This window comes from Ambystoma mexicanum, chromosome 7p, assembly GCF_040938575.1.
Source record: "Ambystoma mexicanum isolate Mex_15411 chromosome 7p, UKY_AmexF1_1, whole genome shotgun sequence".
NCBI lineage: Eukaryota > Metazoa > Chordata > Amphibia > Caudata > Ambystomatidae > Ambystoma > Ambystoma mexicanum.
This window is the reverse complement of record NC_090939.1, coordinates 19,738,006-19,753,188: the sequence shown is the minus strand read 5'-3', so window position 1 is coordinate 19,753,188 and position 15,183 is coordinate 19,738,006. Positions and strand designations below refer to the sequence as shown.

Here is a 15,183-nt window from a genome sequence, read left to right as displayed (position 1 = left end):
TGCACCTCTCCCTCGTCCACCATGAGGGAATCTTCTATGGCCTCTTTGACCAGCCATTCCTCTCACTCTTCCAACTGAGTAGTAGACAAAGGAGCTACCCATCCAGAAAGGACCACTGGGGCGAAAGGGCTGAGGCTGCCTAATAGCGGCACCCTAAGATTTGGCTGCCGCCTTTGTGGTCTGCAGCTTCTCGAGGCTTTTGTCAGCCTTGCTGCCGAGACCCATCCAAAGGCATGTTAAGGAGTCTAGATTGCACATCTGGTGCAAATCCAGACTTCCTTAACCTCGTAAATCTGCAAATTACTGTGCTTGCCACCATGGCTCTGCTGATGCGGTCAGCAGAATTCAGACCCAATGGAAGAGTCTCGCACATTGCTTCCTTCACGTCCCTAACAATGTCCAAGAAACTGTCTCTCCTCTTCGGGAATAAGCTTAGCCGCCATCGAAATACAGTCCCATAGAGTGAATGAAAGCTTTGCTAAGGCACATGTGGAGTTGGATGACTTAAGAGCCATGGCTCCCGGCAGGAAATATTTTTCTTGCCATGCATCTATGCTTTTGACATCCCTATCTGGTGGGATGGTTGGATAAGCTGCTTGTTTTGAGGTTGCTGCCGGCACCACCAGACTTTCTGGGATGGGGTGTTTTGATAAGTAGTTGGGGAACTACTAGGTGGGCAGTATGTTCTTGTTTACGGCCAGACTGTACTCCGGCAGGATTCTTTTGCAGATCTTTGTCAAAGAGGTCTGTTGGATCCTCCTCCTCGAAGGGGTGGGCAGGTCTGATCCATCCCAGGTGGTCAACAACCTTAGACAAACTGTGTGATGCATCAGCATGTTCATCAGACTCCGGTTTAGCAAATTCTAATTCTGGTGAATTGTCCACTCCACTAGCTGTTTGTACATTTTCATAAAAGTCTTTAGCCTGGATTACTCTGGTATACAGCTATCGGGGACATTTGGTATACCATACTGTAACCCAAATGGAGCATCACTATCCGATGGCTCATTGGCCTCATAAATAGACGTTAGTGATTTAAAGTAATCCTTAATAGGTAAAAGAGTAAAAGTTTACTCTGGTAAGGGCGTTGAAGGTTTCAAAAATGTGGAACTCTATGCCTGAGGAGTCGTCTATGTCTTCAACGAAGACGTTTTCATCTTCGATGGCACCAAAGGTTTCACTGGCGCCATTGGTGTCGATGGGCCAGCTGGCGTTGATTAACAACTTCTTTTTATACTTGAGGATCGAAGGATCCTGCGATGACTCATCGTGCTGAGGCCTCGACTGCTCTCGATGTGGATCTTGCCTTCGTCCTGGGCACAAAGGGCACAGGATTTGGCTTGAGCCCTTTTCTTACCGGATTTAGAAATCGGGATAGGAGCATGGCTTGTCGAGAGTTGTTTTTCAAAAATGTTTCTGCATTTCTAACCTGAACGCTTCGCATTCGGCAGGAACGGAGGCCTTAGTTGGACAGGATATAGCTCTCTCAGGAGAGGAGTCAGACAAGGACACTGAATCGGGCAATCTACGGTGCCTCTTCAGCAACTTCCTCAATGACGAGGAGTGTTGGGAGCCACTCCTCGACCTGGAACTTTTCACCTTCTTTCTTCCAGGAGAGTCACCTCTCACATCGTTAGAAGGATTCTTCGACGGGGATTTCTTTGGGTTTCTACCTACCGCCAATTTCCCCTTACGCTCCTTCAGAGCTTTTCCGGTCGATTGATATTTCGAGCAGGCCGAGGTCTTGTGCTGCACACCAAGATACCACAAGCATGCTCGATGCAGATCGGTTGTCGACAGCTTGGAACCGCAGTCCTGACACTTCTTAAACCCAGGTGTTCGAGGTAAACGGTGTCGAAGATGAAGACATTTTCTGATCTTTTGCACAAAGGAAATTATTGAACCCACTGTAGTTCTCTAAGCGTAAGCTTACTCGGAAAAACAGAACTGAAGCCAATGGGCGCTGCACGTCCTATATATATCTTCAATTACCTCATCTTCGAGATGGAGACTGCATCGTCGCACAGCGCCCTCTGCCGAAAAAAGCAATTCTGAAGCAGCTGAAGCTGGATATTGAATATCAAAGATGAGGAATACGTGGGAGGACACAATCTATTCAAAAGGAAAATTCTCCCCAACAGTATACAAAATATACAAGTTACCCTAAGAACTTTGAATGACTGTTGAACAAGCAGGGCTACAGACTTATGGTGCTTCCCCAGATCTGCTCATGTGTCACATTAGGATGTGCAAGATGAATTCAACTTTTACAGCATTACGTGTTCTATGTTGAAACACACAATTAACTGTACTGAAGAATGTTAGAGGAGTTTTCCTTAAAGCCCCACTAGCAGTAATACTTTAGTAAGCTATCCCAGTGGTTTGTAGATACCCATCTCTCAGTATCAGTCTGTACAAGCTTAGCACCTTGATAGTGTTGCCGAGCAGTCAGGCTCATTTTAAGAGGAAGACGTGAGCTGTAGGTAAGTACTCTGAATCTTAGACAGGCACAGCAAAGAAGCACTTACACATTTATATAAAATATATATTTGTTATATTTACACCAGAATCACTTTCAATACTTCAGACGTTTACAGTAAAACACTTAGGGCACTTTCACTTTTGTGTTGGATCACGGTTACATTTGTAGCAACGTTAGAAAGGGAAAAGTCAAGGTTATCGTATTATCTATAATTGCGCACTCATGCGGTTTTCAACAGATTACACAGTAATGCTTTTACTCTGCAAACACATATAGAAAAGTCACTTAAAAGGGAAGAAAAGAAGTGGTTAGTGCAACATGAGCTTAGTTCAAGGTTCTAGAGACTCTTGTCGCCGGGCAAATCTTTTAAGTCCAAAAACTCAACCCTAGCTAGGAGGCAGTTCGGAGAGGACTTGAAGTCTTGACAAACCGCAAATTAAGAAGAGTTCTGGCAAATTCCTTGTAGTGTCTAAAGTTATTGAAGCAGCAAGTTGGCAACTAACAAAGGAGACCTAAAAACAGACTTGAGAAGGGGACACAAGCAGCTGCTTGGGGCAAAGGTAAGAGGGGGTTGCCCTGGACACCTCTACGTGAGCACCAGTGCTCTGGATCGACTTCTGGAAATCAGGTAAGCAATAACCTTTTCCTCACAGTAATTTTGGTTTGAAGAAAGTGTCCGTGTTGGCTTTACTACAAGGTGGCAGCTCTGGGCCCGACCTCCAGATTCCTTGGTTTGGTGACGAAAGGCAGGACAATGGACGGTGTCTTTCAGCAGCAGTCTCGTGGGAGGACCTGTAGCACAACGTTCAGCAACCTCTTGGTTTACTCTGCAGTTTTGGCGCCTTTTCAGCAGCACCAAGGACGGTCACGGATGCCCGGTCAATCTTCTTCGCTTCCTGCAGTCACACACTCTGGTGAGGGGATCTGGGCAAGTTGGATTGTACAATGCACTTTAAATGGGAGGCAGGTCTCCTGGTATTGGGGTTCAGCAGCTCTGGATGCTCCTCAGTCGCATAACAAATGGGGTCAGGACAGCAGAGGTCGCTTCACGGTCTTGCAAAGGGTTTGCAGGTGTCTCGGGCGGTCTTCTTCGGTTTCCTGTGGTCGACTTGCTTTACACTCCAGAAGCCTCACCTTTTATACAGTTCCAGCACACTCCTCTGCAATCTCTCCCAGCATTTTACAGCAAGAACGTTTGGCTGTGCAATCAGGACAGCCAGACCCCCTGCGGGAGCTGGACCTATTCAGGCACTCTGGCAGACAAAGGATTGGGCGTTGGAAGACTCCTCCCCCACTTCCTCCCTGCCCAGACACTCTGGATCCTACGTGGGGATACCCAAGGGTTCCCGCCAAAGGCAAAACACACACACAGACCTCCCCTACCACAATGGTGGTATAGAAGGGCTAACAAAGAACCGCCACGCTACTAATGGTGAAAAAAAGGGATGCCCCAAGTCGGTACTTGGGTGCCCCTATTGTGTAATACCGAGGCTATGGACATAGCCTGCGGTATAAAAAATATGCAATAGTTGGTAGAACAGGTCCACTGCCACCAGCCATAACTAGGTGATTTTCTATGTCTAACAATTCACAGGATCTGATAGTAGGGGATACTAAGTATCCCTTTGGCACTCCACTGAAGGTGGTGTGTGCCAATCTCTCAGACTATAGCATTTTGGGAGAGATACTAAGTATCTGTCTATCCTTAAGAACTGCAGTTACTTGAGGATATAGAAAGAGTCTTAAAGGAGGACCCTAAGGGTACGCAGCAGCACTCCTCATAAGGAACTATGTGCTGCCGTAGTAAAACACAGATGCCTTTACGAGCTATGGAGCAGACATACTCCATAGTACAGGTAGAAAAAGAATAGAGTTAAAAAAGAGAGCCCAAAAGAACGAATGAGTGGAAAAAAGCTCCACTGATTCAGGATTGAAAGAAAAAGGTCCATAATTCCAGCAAAAAGCTGGGGGTCTCACTAGGAGAGGGGATTAAGAATACAAATTATAAATATCCCTAACAAAGAATGCCAATAATAAACAGCTAGCAGAAACCGGTTGACCCATAGAAGAGAGACACACCAGACTTATCAGATACTCTGATGTAATGAAGGGAGACTTTTATAAGCGGGTCTGGCATATGAGGGGAGGCATTCGTTTCAAATTATAGGCCTCAAAGGCACACAACTCTTTACTTTTAGATAGTTGGCATACCACTTATCCTATCCTAGGAAGAGTTACTGGGTTTTGGCAAGGGGACAGTTTAGTGCTTCTTGCCTTTCCTAGATAAAATAACCCAGTAGTAAGTCATTGGAATCTGCTTTTTGGTTTGACATTGTTAATATTAAGTTAATTGGAAAACATGCAGGACCTCCCTTTTGTGGGATGCAACTCAAGCATGCCAGCAATCTTTTCCGGAGTACCAGAGTTAGTATTCCCCTTGGCCAGAAGCTACGCCCTGCATGTCCACGACCAACAGCTGCCCTTCCCTATAAGAACAATGCTTTACACTCGCATTTGGCTCACAGGAAAGCTTTGACTGTGAAAAACATTGGCAGCAAATGAGTGCAAAGCTTACTATGGAGTACTTTCAGTATGAGCACATTGGGTTCTAGCTTAGTTGGATTAATTCCAATTCCTGAACATTTGGTCGCTTTTTGGGAACGGTTGGTTGGGTACTGTTAGGGAGAATGCTCATTTCTCTGCTAATTCCCTTCAACCTTAGAGACCCCCAGCTCTTTTGCTGGACTTTAGGACTTTTTAATTTTAACCCTGGAGTGAGTGAGCCCTTTTTCTCACTCTCTCATGTGATTTGACCTGATTTGGATTATGTGTTTTCTTTGTTTTTGGAGTCTGACAAACTCCCTAGGCATCTGCTTTTTGTATGGCGACACACAGCACCTTCAGTGCAGTGTCAGATTTAGATTTCTCATAAGTTTTAAAAATATCTTTTCTTGGGTGAACTACAGTTCCCAAGAATAGTAAAGTGAAATTGACTTTACTTACCTTTTCTCTTTGTAGGTCCAGCATTCCGCATTTTATGTGGATTGCTGTGGGGTTACTTAATATCCCCTTATCCTACCGACTCATGTAACATTTCCTATGTTACGCTCACTACTTTAAATGGCTGGTGGCAGTGGTTTAATTTTCCTACCATTGTGCTTTTCTACTGCAGGCTGAAGCTGCAGTATAGCACCCATAGGTGACCATTGTGTCAAAATGGCCCCAGTCTTTTCACCATTTCTTGTTTGTGAGGTCTTTCTTAGATTTTACTCTGTGCGCCAAACCAGGTTTGAGCCCTTTGTTAGTTTTGCCTTTGGCGGGCTTCAGTACTGAAACCTGCCTCCGGCTCCAGTGTGTCTGCAGGGGCAGGAAGTGAGGGAGGTGGCCAAAACACCCCTGTCCTTTGTCTCCTTGGTTACCTGAATGCACCCCGTCCTGATTGGCTGTCCTTGCAGGACAGCCACCCTGCTGTGTGAGTGACAGCTAAGCTGTGCATGAATGGGAGAAACCTGCTTAAAAGGCGAGGCTTCTTGGACTGAAAACAGTCGACAACTGGGAAGAACAACCCGACGAAGCAACTGTTGACGAAGCTTGTTGCATCCTCCTGGACCATTGAACTGACCAGTGAAGCCCTGCTGCTGTGATGAAACTCCTTTGTTTGATCGATGAGAAGCTCCGGAGAGGACTTCTTCCCTTGGGTTAGTGGGACCAACTAACCCTGAGACAAACTTTGCTGGAAGACCATCCCCAACTCGCTGTTCTTCTTTGCTGCTGCAGGAACAGAGTGACAGGGGTCAGGAAATCTGTATTAGAATCCAACGTCTGTAAGCCGGCCAAAAGCTCCAGGAGTCTGAGGACCCTCCGCAAGCAGGACGACCCAAGCTCGACTCACCTCACCAGACTGCTGGACTCAAGGAGTGAGGGAAGCCCAATCGGTGTCCAAGATCCACAGTGGTGCGGTTTACCATGCGCTGAAACCGCAAAACGCCACTGATCCGAAGAACACCCGTAGCTGCCGCCGAATTTCGAATTGCTGTACAGCAGTCCTCCAGACGTCCTCCCTCTTGGTCACCACAACTGAGGCCCAGGAACACAGAATCTGCATCACTGCAACCAGACAGAAGCCAGCTGGATCCTCTTATTCGAAACAAAGGCACGTTTCTGACTTTGGGGTACTTAACTCTGTATTTGTGCTCTTCTCAGTTGGGAATTGCATTAGCTGCTTTCTGGAGTTGATTTCAGCTCTAACTTTCACAAGTTTAACAGCTTGTGACCCTACAGTGACTTTTCTTCAACACTCTAACTTTGTGCAAGACTTTTTTTATCCAAGAGGTGCCTCAGCTCCATAGACTTTGCTCCAAATGTCTTCGGCTGTCCTGGCTCCCTGCAGACTCTGCTAGTCCATTGACTTGGATTCTTACTGTCTTATAGGTGATACATTTTTTCTAACTAATATTGCTGGGAAAGGTTTTTAGCTAGACTTCATTGGAAGATTGAAAGTGCTCACATGCTCTGAGAACCTTTTTCCTTCCTTTGACCTTTCCTTTCTACCAACCTCAAAATTTACTAAGTACAAAAGTTACATATAAATGCCATTACTGTCCTAGTTAGTGAAGTCACCTCAGGATGTTGGAAGTGTGTATGAAGCATCTCTAAGGAGTATCTACTTGCTTGGCCTGGATTCTGAGAAAGTATTTTGGAGTGTATTTTCATTGTTGCACATTGCCCTTTTTAAAGAATGCTCATTTAAAACTGACCGTTACGCTCAAGGTGTTCTAGTAAAATAATGTGTAAGTGCTATTTGGATACTTGTATTGTGGATGTCATTGCTACAGCTTGCATTGACCCCTCTGAGATACTTCTGGCTGCTCAGTCACTCTACCAACTTGTGTAGTAGAGACCTATACCAATACGTGGGTTACCTCATACCAAGAGGACAAGGGTTGTGTAGTCTCCCCCAGGGTTACTACATCAATTCTTTCCCAGCATATAGTCTGGATATTTCTCATTTTTCCAGCTTGAAGCCTTTATATGGAAGGGTTTATTTTGACACCTATAGTGGGAGGACATTTAATTATTGTGTGCACTATTTCTACCACCAGTCCACCCTTTTCAAAATGCAGTATTAACTGCTTTGTGCGTCTGCCCTCAGAGTCAGGCATACAAAGAGACGCCCTAAACCAAGATGCAAATTCGTTTTACTGGATGCACCCTATACTTGGTGCCTCTTACTCTACACTTCAGTACCGCAGTTCAACCTTTGCTCACACAAGAATAATAAAGGGCATCAACACTTTAAGCCTTCTGCAGAAATATACCCAAAATATTACAGCTCATTATCAGTCAGATGTGCAAGCCCACCACAGGAGTAAATGTCCACGCCCTCGCCTTACCTGCTCCTACGAATCCTAGGAAAGCAAGGATGAGAAGCGGGGAACCGCTGGCAAAGACTCCAAATCCAGAAGCAAAGAGCGGAGAAAGGAGGATGGTTGCCCAGAAGAGGAAGTTTAGGAGGGACCAGAGTCTGCGGGGGGGCTTGATCTGAGTGCCGGGAAACGTGCCCTCCTCAAAGTACTTGTCTTGCAAAGCATCCTGGGAAAGAGAAGGGAAAAAGAAATGCATCAGAAACCTCTCGAGGAGAGTGAACCATTAGTGATCGTTGATTTATAAGTCACCAGCTGCAACAGGAGGGATTACTTTGTGGCCCCCGAAAAAGTGTGTATGGGGTGGTGTACAAAGAGGAAGAGTGCAAATAAATGGTCATTCAGAAGGAGAAGAAAGGAACAAGTTACTCCAGAATGGGTCTGGCATGGATTCAAACGCTCATGAATATTCCCCGCCAGGCTGGGAACCCTCTGTAAAAGAAAAAACAGTTTCACTTACAAACTGTCTTTCTCCTCTAAACCAATCAGTGAGCTCTGCGTCATACTGCCCCCAGCCAATGACTGCCTTCTCCCTAAACTCCTCCTCTGGCAGCCATCTTCAGATTTGGTAGCACGTAAAGTGGCAGTATGACCAAGAAGAGATGCAGAGGGGCAGGAGGGAGGGTTTGCATGTGAATCCATGCCAGAGAACAATAGTTATAGGTAAGTAACTTATTCCTTTTTCAGCATGGGGTCTGGCATGGATTCACATGCTCATGAATAAAGAATGTATAGCAGTAGAACAATACACAACCACGGGAGGAGGCAAGGCTAAACAGAAGCAATTACTCTTACCTCTTCACCAGGCTCACCTTCAAGCGAACAGGTTGTGTAGCACTGCTTGGCCGACCCTGGCCTCCTCCCTGGAATCTGTCAACGCAGTGGAATTTTGTGAAAGTGTGCGTGGACCTCCACGTAGCAGCCCTGCAGATGTCCAGCAGGGGCACATCAGACAGGATAGCCATTGTCACAGCGATCGCTCTGGTGGAATGGGCTCTCAGACAGCCAGGCAGCAGTCGGGTTGCCAACCAGTGACAGTGAGTGATACAGCCAGAGAGCCACCTTGAGATGTAAGCCGTGGACAAGGCCTTCCCATGGTTCACAGGACCAAAGTTCACGAAAAGTAGAGACGTCTTCCGGAAACTCTTCGTGCATGCCATGTCAAACTTCAGAGCACACGCTGCATCCAGCGAGTGCAAAGTCCTTTCCACCGGCGACAAAGGTGTCGGAAAAAACACAGGCAACACCAAAGGTTCGTTGAAGTGGAATTCCGACAACCTTTGGCATGAAGGAGGGGTGCAGACGCAGCATCACCCTTGTATCGTGAAAAGTCAGATGAGGGCGCTTGCAGGACAGGGCCTGGATCTCACTTACCCTCCTGGCAGAGGTGCGGGCACGAGAAAAGTCGTTTGCCACGAAAAGGAACGAGAGGGGCCTAATCCATAGGATCAAAGGGAGCCCCCATGAGCCTCGTCAGGACCACGTTAAGTTTCCCCGCCGGGGCAGGAGCCTTCACCGACGGGAACAATCTGTACAGTCCCTTGAGGAACTCCTTGACTAGACAGTGGGACCAAAGAGGAGTCCGCCCTGGAGAACTGGTGTAGCGGGAGATAGCTGCCAGATGCACCTTGATGGAGGCGTGCGCTAGTCTTGACTTGGCCAAGGATAACAAGTACGGAAGACTGTAGGGATGTGGCCCTCAGAGGGTTGATCTTCTGCATCCGGCACCAGGTCCCTGCAGTCCGCCGGCAGCTTGTACACTCCGAACTCTAATGCTGCAGGAGCCAAGCCTTCACGTTCAGTGGACCTGGGTCATGGTGCAGGATTGCGCCTCCTTCCCTGGTGAGCAGATCTGCAACCACTGGAAGCTTGACTGGAGTTGACGTTAACAGGTTGAGAAGGTCCGGTTACCAAATCTGCCACGCCGGGGCAATGAGGATCATCCTGCGCCGGCACCATTTTGAGTTGATTGATGACTCGCAGTAGGAACGGCAACAGAGGGAACACGTATAGGAACAGGCCTTCCCACAGGAAGAACGAGAACGAGTCCCCTGTGCTCCACGGCTGGTGGAACCTGCTGGCGAATCTCTGGCATTTGGAATTCATCGCAGTCACAACCAGGTCGAACTGGGGTCTACCCCACCTGAGGAAGAGGCTGTCCACTTGATCCTGTCGAAGCTCCCACTCATGGCAAAAGCGTAGTTCCCTGCTGAGGAAGTCGGCAATGGTGTTCTGACTCCCGCCAGGTGAAAAGGAATGAGGAACAGCCCCTGGGTGATGGTCCAGTGCCACATATCCTACGCCTCTCTGGATAGCACTGGGGATCTGGTGTCCCCCTGCTTCCCGATGTAAAACATTGTGGTGTATTGTCCGTGAAGACCCTCACCACCTTACCCTTGAGGGACGGATGCAATGACTTCAGGGCCCAGAACACTGCTCGCAATCCAGGACATTGATGTGGAGATCCCTCTCCTCCGGTCGCCACATGCCTCTGGTGTGGAGACGTCCGGTGTGTGCTCCCCAGCCCTCTAGGTAAGTGTCCGTGGTGGCTGTCTCCTGGTATGGGGGGCTCTGGAAATCCGTGCCCCCAGAGATCTTTGAGCATACGCCCCACCACTATCGCTCGACGGAACTCCTTATCGAGAACAATCCTGTCTGAAGCATCCGGGCACCTGGATCCACCCAGTGTCCAGGAACTCGCAACCTGCAGAGTCTGATCAGGTAAATACACAACATCATGCCGAGCAGCAACTTGTTGGTCCGCACTGTGCCAATCTTCAGCGCCAACAGCTGTTGCACTTGGCCGCTATTGTCTCCTCCGAGGGGGCTGCCAGGCAGGAACCGTGTTGAGCCTGGACTCCAACAGCGCGTTCTGCAATGGAATTAAGCAGGACTTTGGATAGTTTAAAGAGAATCCCAGACCAGTCAGCAGTCGGACGGTCATGTCCGTGTGTATGACAGCGATCTCCCTTGAATTGGCCCGGATGAGCCAGTCATCCAGGTACAGGTACACATGTATCCCTTGCAGACGTAGATGGGCAGCCAAAGGTGCCAGGCACTTCGTAAACACCCTAGGCGCTGACTTCAGTGCGAAGGGATGCACCTTGAATTGGTAGTGTTTTCCTGTATGACGAAGCGCAGGAACATCCAATGTTTCTCGTGAATGGGGATGTGGAAGTAGGCGTCCACTAGATCCAGCGACGTCAGGAAGTCTCCTTCCTCCAGTTGGCCGAGCACGTGCAATGTGACCATCCTGAATTTTTGGGACTTGAGTTACTTGTTTAGATGTCGGTGTTCGAGAAGGGGCCTCCAGCCCCTGGTCTTCTTTTTCACTAAGACGTATCTGGAGTAGTCTCCGGGGCCCTGGAGTCACTTTGAAATCAGCTCCATCGCCCCTTTTCTTAGCATGGCCCATACTTTCTGCAGGATTTTGAGGGATGTGCTGCTCCTGCTGGGTCACTGGTGGTATCCGTGGACACCAAGAAACAGAAAAGATATGTCCAGAGCAAAATATGTTTAGAAAAAATGTATCCAAATTTATTAAAGGTGATACAAAAATTGAAAACTAGTGAATAAATCACTCAAAATTATTATACACTGATCATTTTAACATAACAGAGCAGCAGCAACAATATGCCGAAAATCGGCTAAAACTTCATCACTCATACTCAACATACATAGTACATACATACACACACAACTCATAATACCGTGGCATACATCCAAAGTACTAAAAACACAGAAAACATGCTAAGAACCAATGGGGAAGAGGAATTCATAACTAGTCCCCATAATAACACTCATTATTGCGGTGTTTACAAACAATAGAAATAATTCACAACCAATCTATTGTCAGGGTGGATAGGAAGAACAAATGCAAAGATCACATCCCTGTAGAATTTTTCTCTCGACCGGTTTCGACGTGTAGTGGTGGTTAACTGAACGTCTTCCTCAGGAGGTGGGTGTTACCATTCTGAAAAACAAGTACGCAAAAGCGACTATAAGCTACTACATGAAAAAGTCTTTGCCGACTGCCTGTAACATACAATTAAAGAAGGAGAAAAAGGACTGCTGCTAGCAGCCTAAGTTATTAAAAACAATTAAGAACCGTGTATACCATAGTGAAAATAAGCATATACGGCCCCCGCTACAACAGCTGTGTAAACCAGAACAAGAGGGTAAGTGACTCCCAAAAGAGAACCGTGCAAGATGAAAGGGAACCTTCAAGACCATGGTGGATCGGCAGCAAGAATGTATATATATAATAATATATATCTAAATACCAAAAAAGCCTGACCAATGGCAATGTCTGTATCTAAAAAGAACTAGTAGTGGACTAACCTGATGAAAACCTAGCTGCTGCAAAAATCTATGCAGTGTAGTGTGGCCAGTCACGCGAGACAATTCAGGACTAAAACATAACCTGAAACCAGAAACAAGACCAGAATGCACTAGGTCAGATAAATAAAAAAATAAAAAACCTAGGTTCAAAGTGGAGTGCCTATGACTAAGGCAAAAATAATAATAATAGCTCACCTGGAGGGAGCCCCATGCAGTTTAAGATGATCCAGCGCTGCATGTATTTGAAAAGTGAAGAGGCAGCGCAACTTAGCCTGAGCCTTCAACGCCGTCTGTAAATGACTACAAAAGTGGCAAAAGAGCTTCATTACAATGTTAAATGGCAAGCAGTGACCCACGGCTTACCAGAGTACAAGGGCACTGCATGAAATGCCTCTAAAAGATCTCCAATAAAATGGGAGGAAGCCTACAGACAACCACACCGTTCTGGGGGATCCAAAAGGTGTTTAAATGTAAATGCACGAAAAGCCCAATAAATCAAATGGAGCTACGAGCACAATTGAAATGAGAAGGTAAACTTAAGGGCAAATGGCAGCTGTCTAAGATGAACGGTGCTATGTTTAAATATAAACACACGAAGTGCCAAATAAATCAATTGGAGCAGCTCGCACAATTGAAATGTAATAGTGAGCTCAAAGGCAACAAACAGTAGTCTAAAGGGCGACGCTGCAAAGTTAATTATGCAGAGGACTAAAGCTGAAAAGCTATTAACATTGCAGGAAGGCTGTCCACACGCTTACCTGCAAAACGGTTGCTGTATAATGGAATTGTCCAGCAACGAGGGAGAACAGATGGTAATCTCTTTGTTTAAAACTAGTTGTAAATTCGAAACGCTACGCATGCGTGTAGGGACCTGCAAGGAGTGGCTGGCTACAGCCAATAATAAACAAAAGCCTTTTTAAAGGCAAAATTAGAGACTGACTGCGCATGTCAGCAAGTGCTGCCAGTAAAGACATTCCACGAGCAGAACAAAGCGCAAATAATGCAGCCCAAATTAAAAGGAAATGATGATGAAAAACACCGCTGCTGATAGAAAAAATAATACTAAATAAATACTAGAAAAGGATGAACATCAGACAAAAAAGCAGCGTAAATAAATTTTGGGCTGCCATCACCACACCAAGTGAATTCTGGGAGTTGTAGTCCAATTTAGGCCAGAACCATATAACAGGCCCCATATCTCTAAGCAATTCTGGAGCTACTATACAATGACTAAAAAAGTGTTTTTAGACCAGAGATAGGCAAGAAAGATGGTAAAAAAACTTTGGCTGAAAAGGCGATAATCTAATGTAAAAGATGTTAAATTGTGTCAATTAAACTAAATAGCTAAACAGTCATAATAGCCATAGAGGGCAAATAGAGAAATGCAGAACAAGCTTGCTAGCGACTATTGAAGTCCCACGACTCCTTTGTGGAGTGTTTTTAAATTAAACATCCACATTTGTTCTTTGTAGGACAATTTATTAGCCAGTTGTATTGTGTTATTAGCAAAACATTTTTCCAAACAAAACCAGATTAAAGAGTCTGGGTTGTGTCCCATTTCTACGCAATGAATCACTAGTGGAGCCGAAAGGTTGCGTGTTCTAATTTTAGACCGGTGCTCATTGATACGTAGATGGACTTCCCTAGAGGTTTTTCCTACATACAAAAGCTGACACGGGCACTGGATAGCATAAATAACATTCTTACTTTTGCACGTAGTGAATGTACGTAGTGCCCAAGATCTACCATTGTAAGAAAAGTCTGTAATTTTTTTAGAAAATTTACAAGCTGCGCACGAAGTGCACGGATAATGGCCTTTAACCTGATTCAGGTTAATATCTCTGACCTGGTTAATGCGAACAGGAAGTCTGGAGGCTCGGGTTAGTTTCTGCCTTAAATTTTTGCTTTTTTTAAAAGCAAATAAAGGTTTCTCTAGCTGGAGATCTGTGGAATTAAGGATCCTCCAATTTTTCAAAACAATAGCTTTAATTGTCTCACTATGTTGGCAAAAAGTGGACACACAAACTAACTGTTCTTTGTCCACAATTTTGTTTTTAGGTCTTAAAAGGGCATCCCGATTGGTATATCGCGCTCTTTTTCTTGAATGTTTGATAAGTTTACGCGGGTATCCGCGATCTAGCAATCTAGTCTGTAGTACGTCCGCATGAGTATTAAATTGTATAAGGTTGGAACAATTGCGGCGTAACCGTAAAAACATCCCATAAGGGAGATTACGTAAAAGACTTTTAGGGTGTTGGCTTTCAAACTGTAGTGTCATGTTCCTTTCTGTGGGTTTTCTATAGAGCTCCGTCTGCAGGAACCCATCCTCGCTGTAAATAGATAGATCTAGGAACGCGATACGGGAGGTAGAGTGTTCCAGGGTAAATTTGATGTTGATATCTACTTGATTGAGCCACCGAACAAAAAGTTCAAGTGTGGCAATATCACCCTCCCATAGCAGTAAGATGTCGTCAATATACCGACGGTATAACTTGATGTTAGTAATATAGGGATTACCATCATTCAGAACAAAATTCTCTTCAAACAAGGCCATAAAAATAATAGCCAAGTTGGGGGCAAACGCACAGCCCATTGACGTGCCTTTAGTTTGTGTGAAAAACTCATCCTTGAACTTAAAAAAACTGTTACAAAGAACCAATTCCACACATGTGGTCAAAAAATTAGTGGGAACCGTATGTGCAGATGGTCGGCGGTCCAACATAATTTGTAAGCACTGAATAGCCTTATCTTGGGGAATATTGGTATAAAGAGCCTCTATATCTAAGGCCACCAAGATCTGTTTGGAGGCATCAAATGGAAGGCCTTCCACCAAATTAATAACATCCCTAGAATCTAACAGAAATGTAGGCGTCGCCATTGCCAAAGGTTTAATAAACACATCTATGTATTTGGATAACGGCTCTAAAATAGAGCCGC

At 45.7% G+C, this 15,183-nt stretch overlaps 1 protein-coding gene across 2 annotated transcripts in view; it reads right to left on the bottom strand.

Annotated features, from left to right (window-relative positions):
- The window catches only part of AGPAT3 (1-acylglycerol-3-phosphate O-acyltransferase 3), a 660,566-nt gene that overhangs the window by 39,530 nt on the left and 605,853 nt on the right, over positions 1-15,183 (bottom strand). For both annotated transcript variants that reach the window (XM_069635675.1, XM_069635676.1), the window contains one exon: positions 7,876-8,074. In XM_069635675.1, coding sequence (XP_069491776.1) covers positions 7,876-8,074 — 199 coding nt within the window. The remainder of the gene's footprint in view (positions 1-7,875; positions 8,075-15,183) is intronic.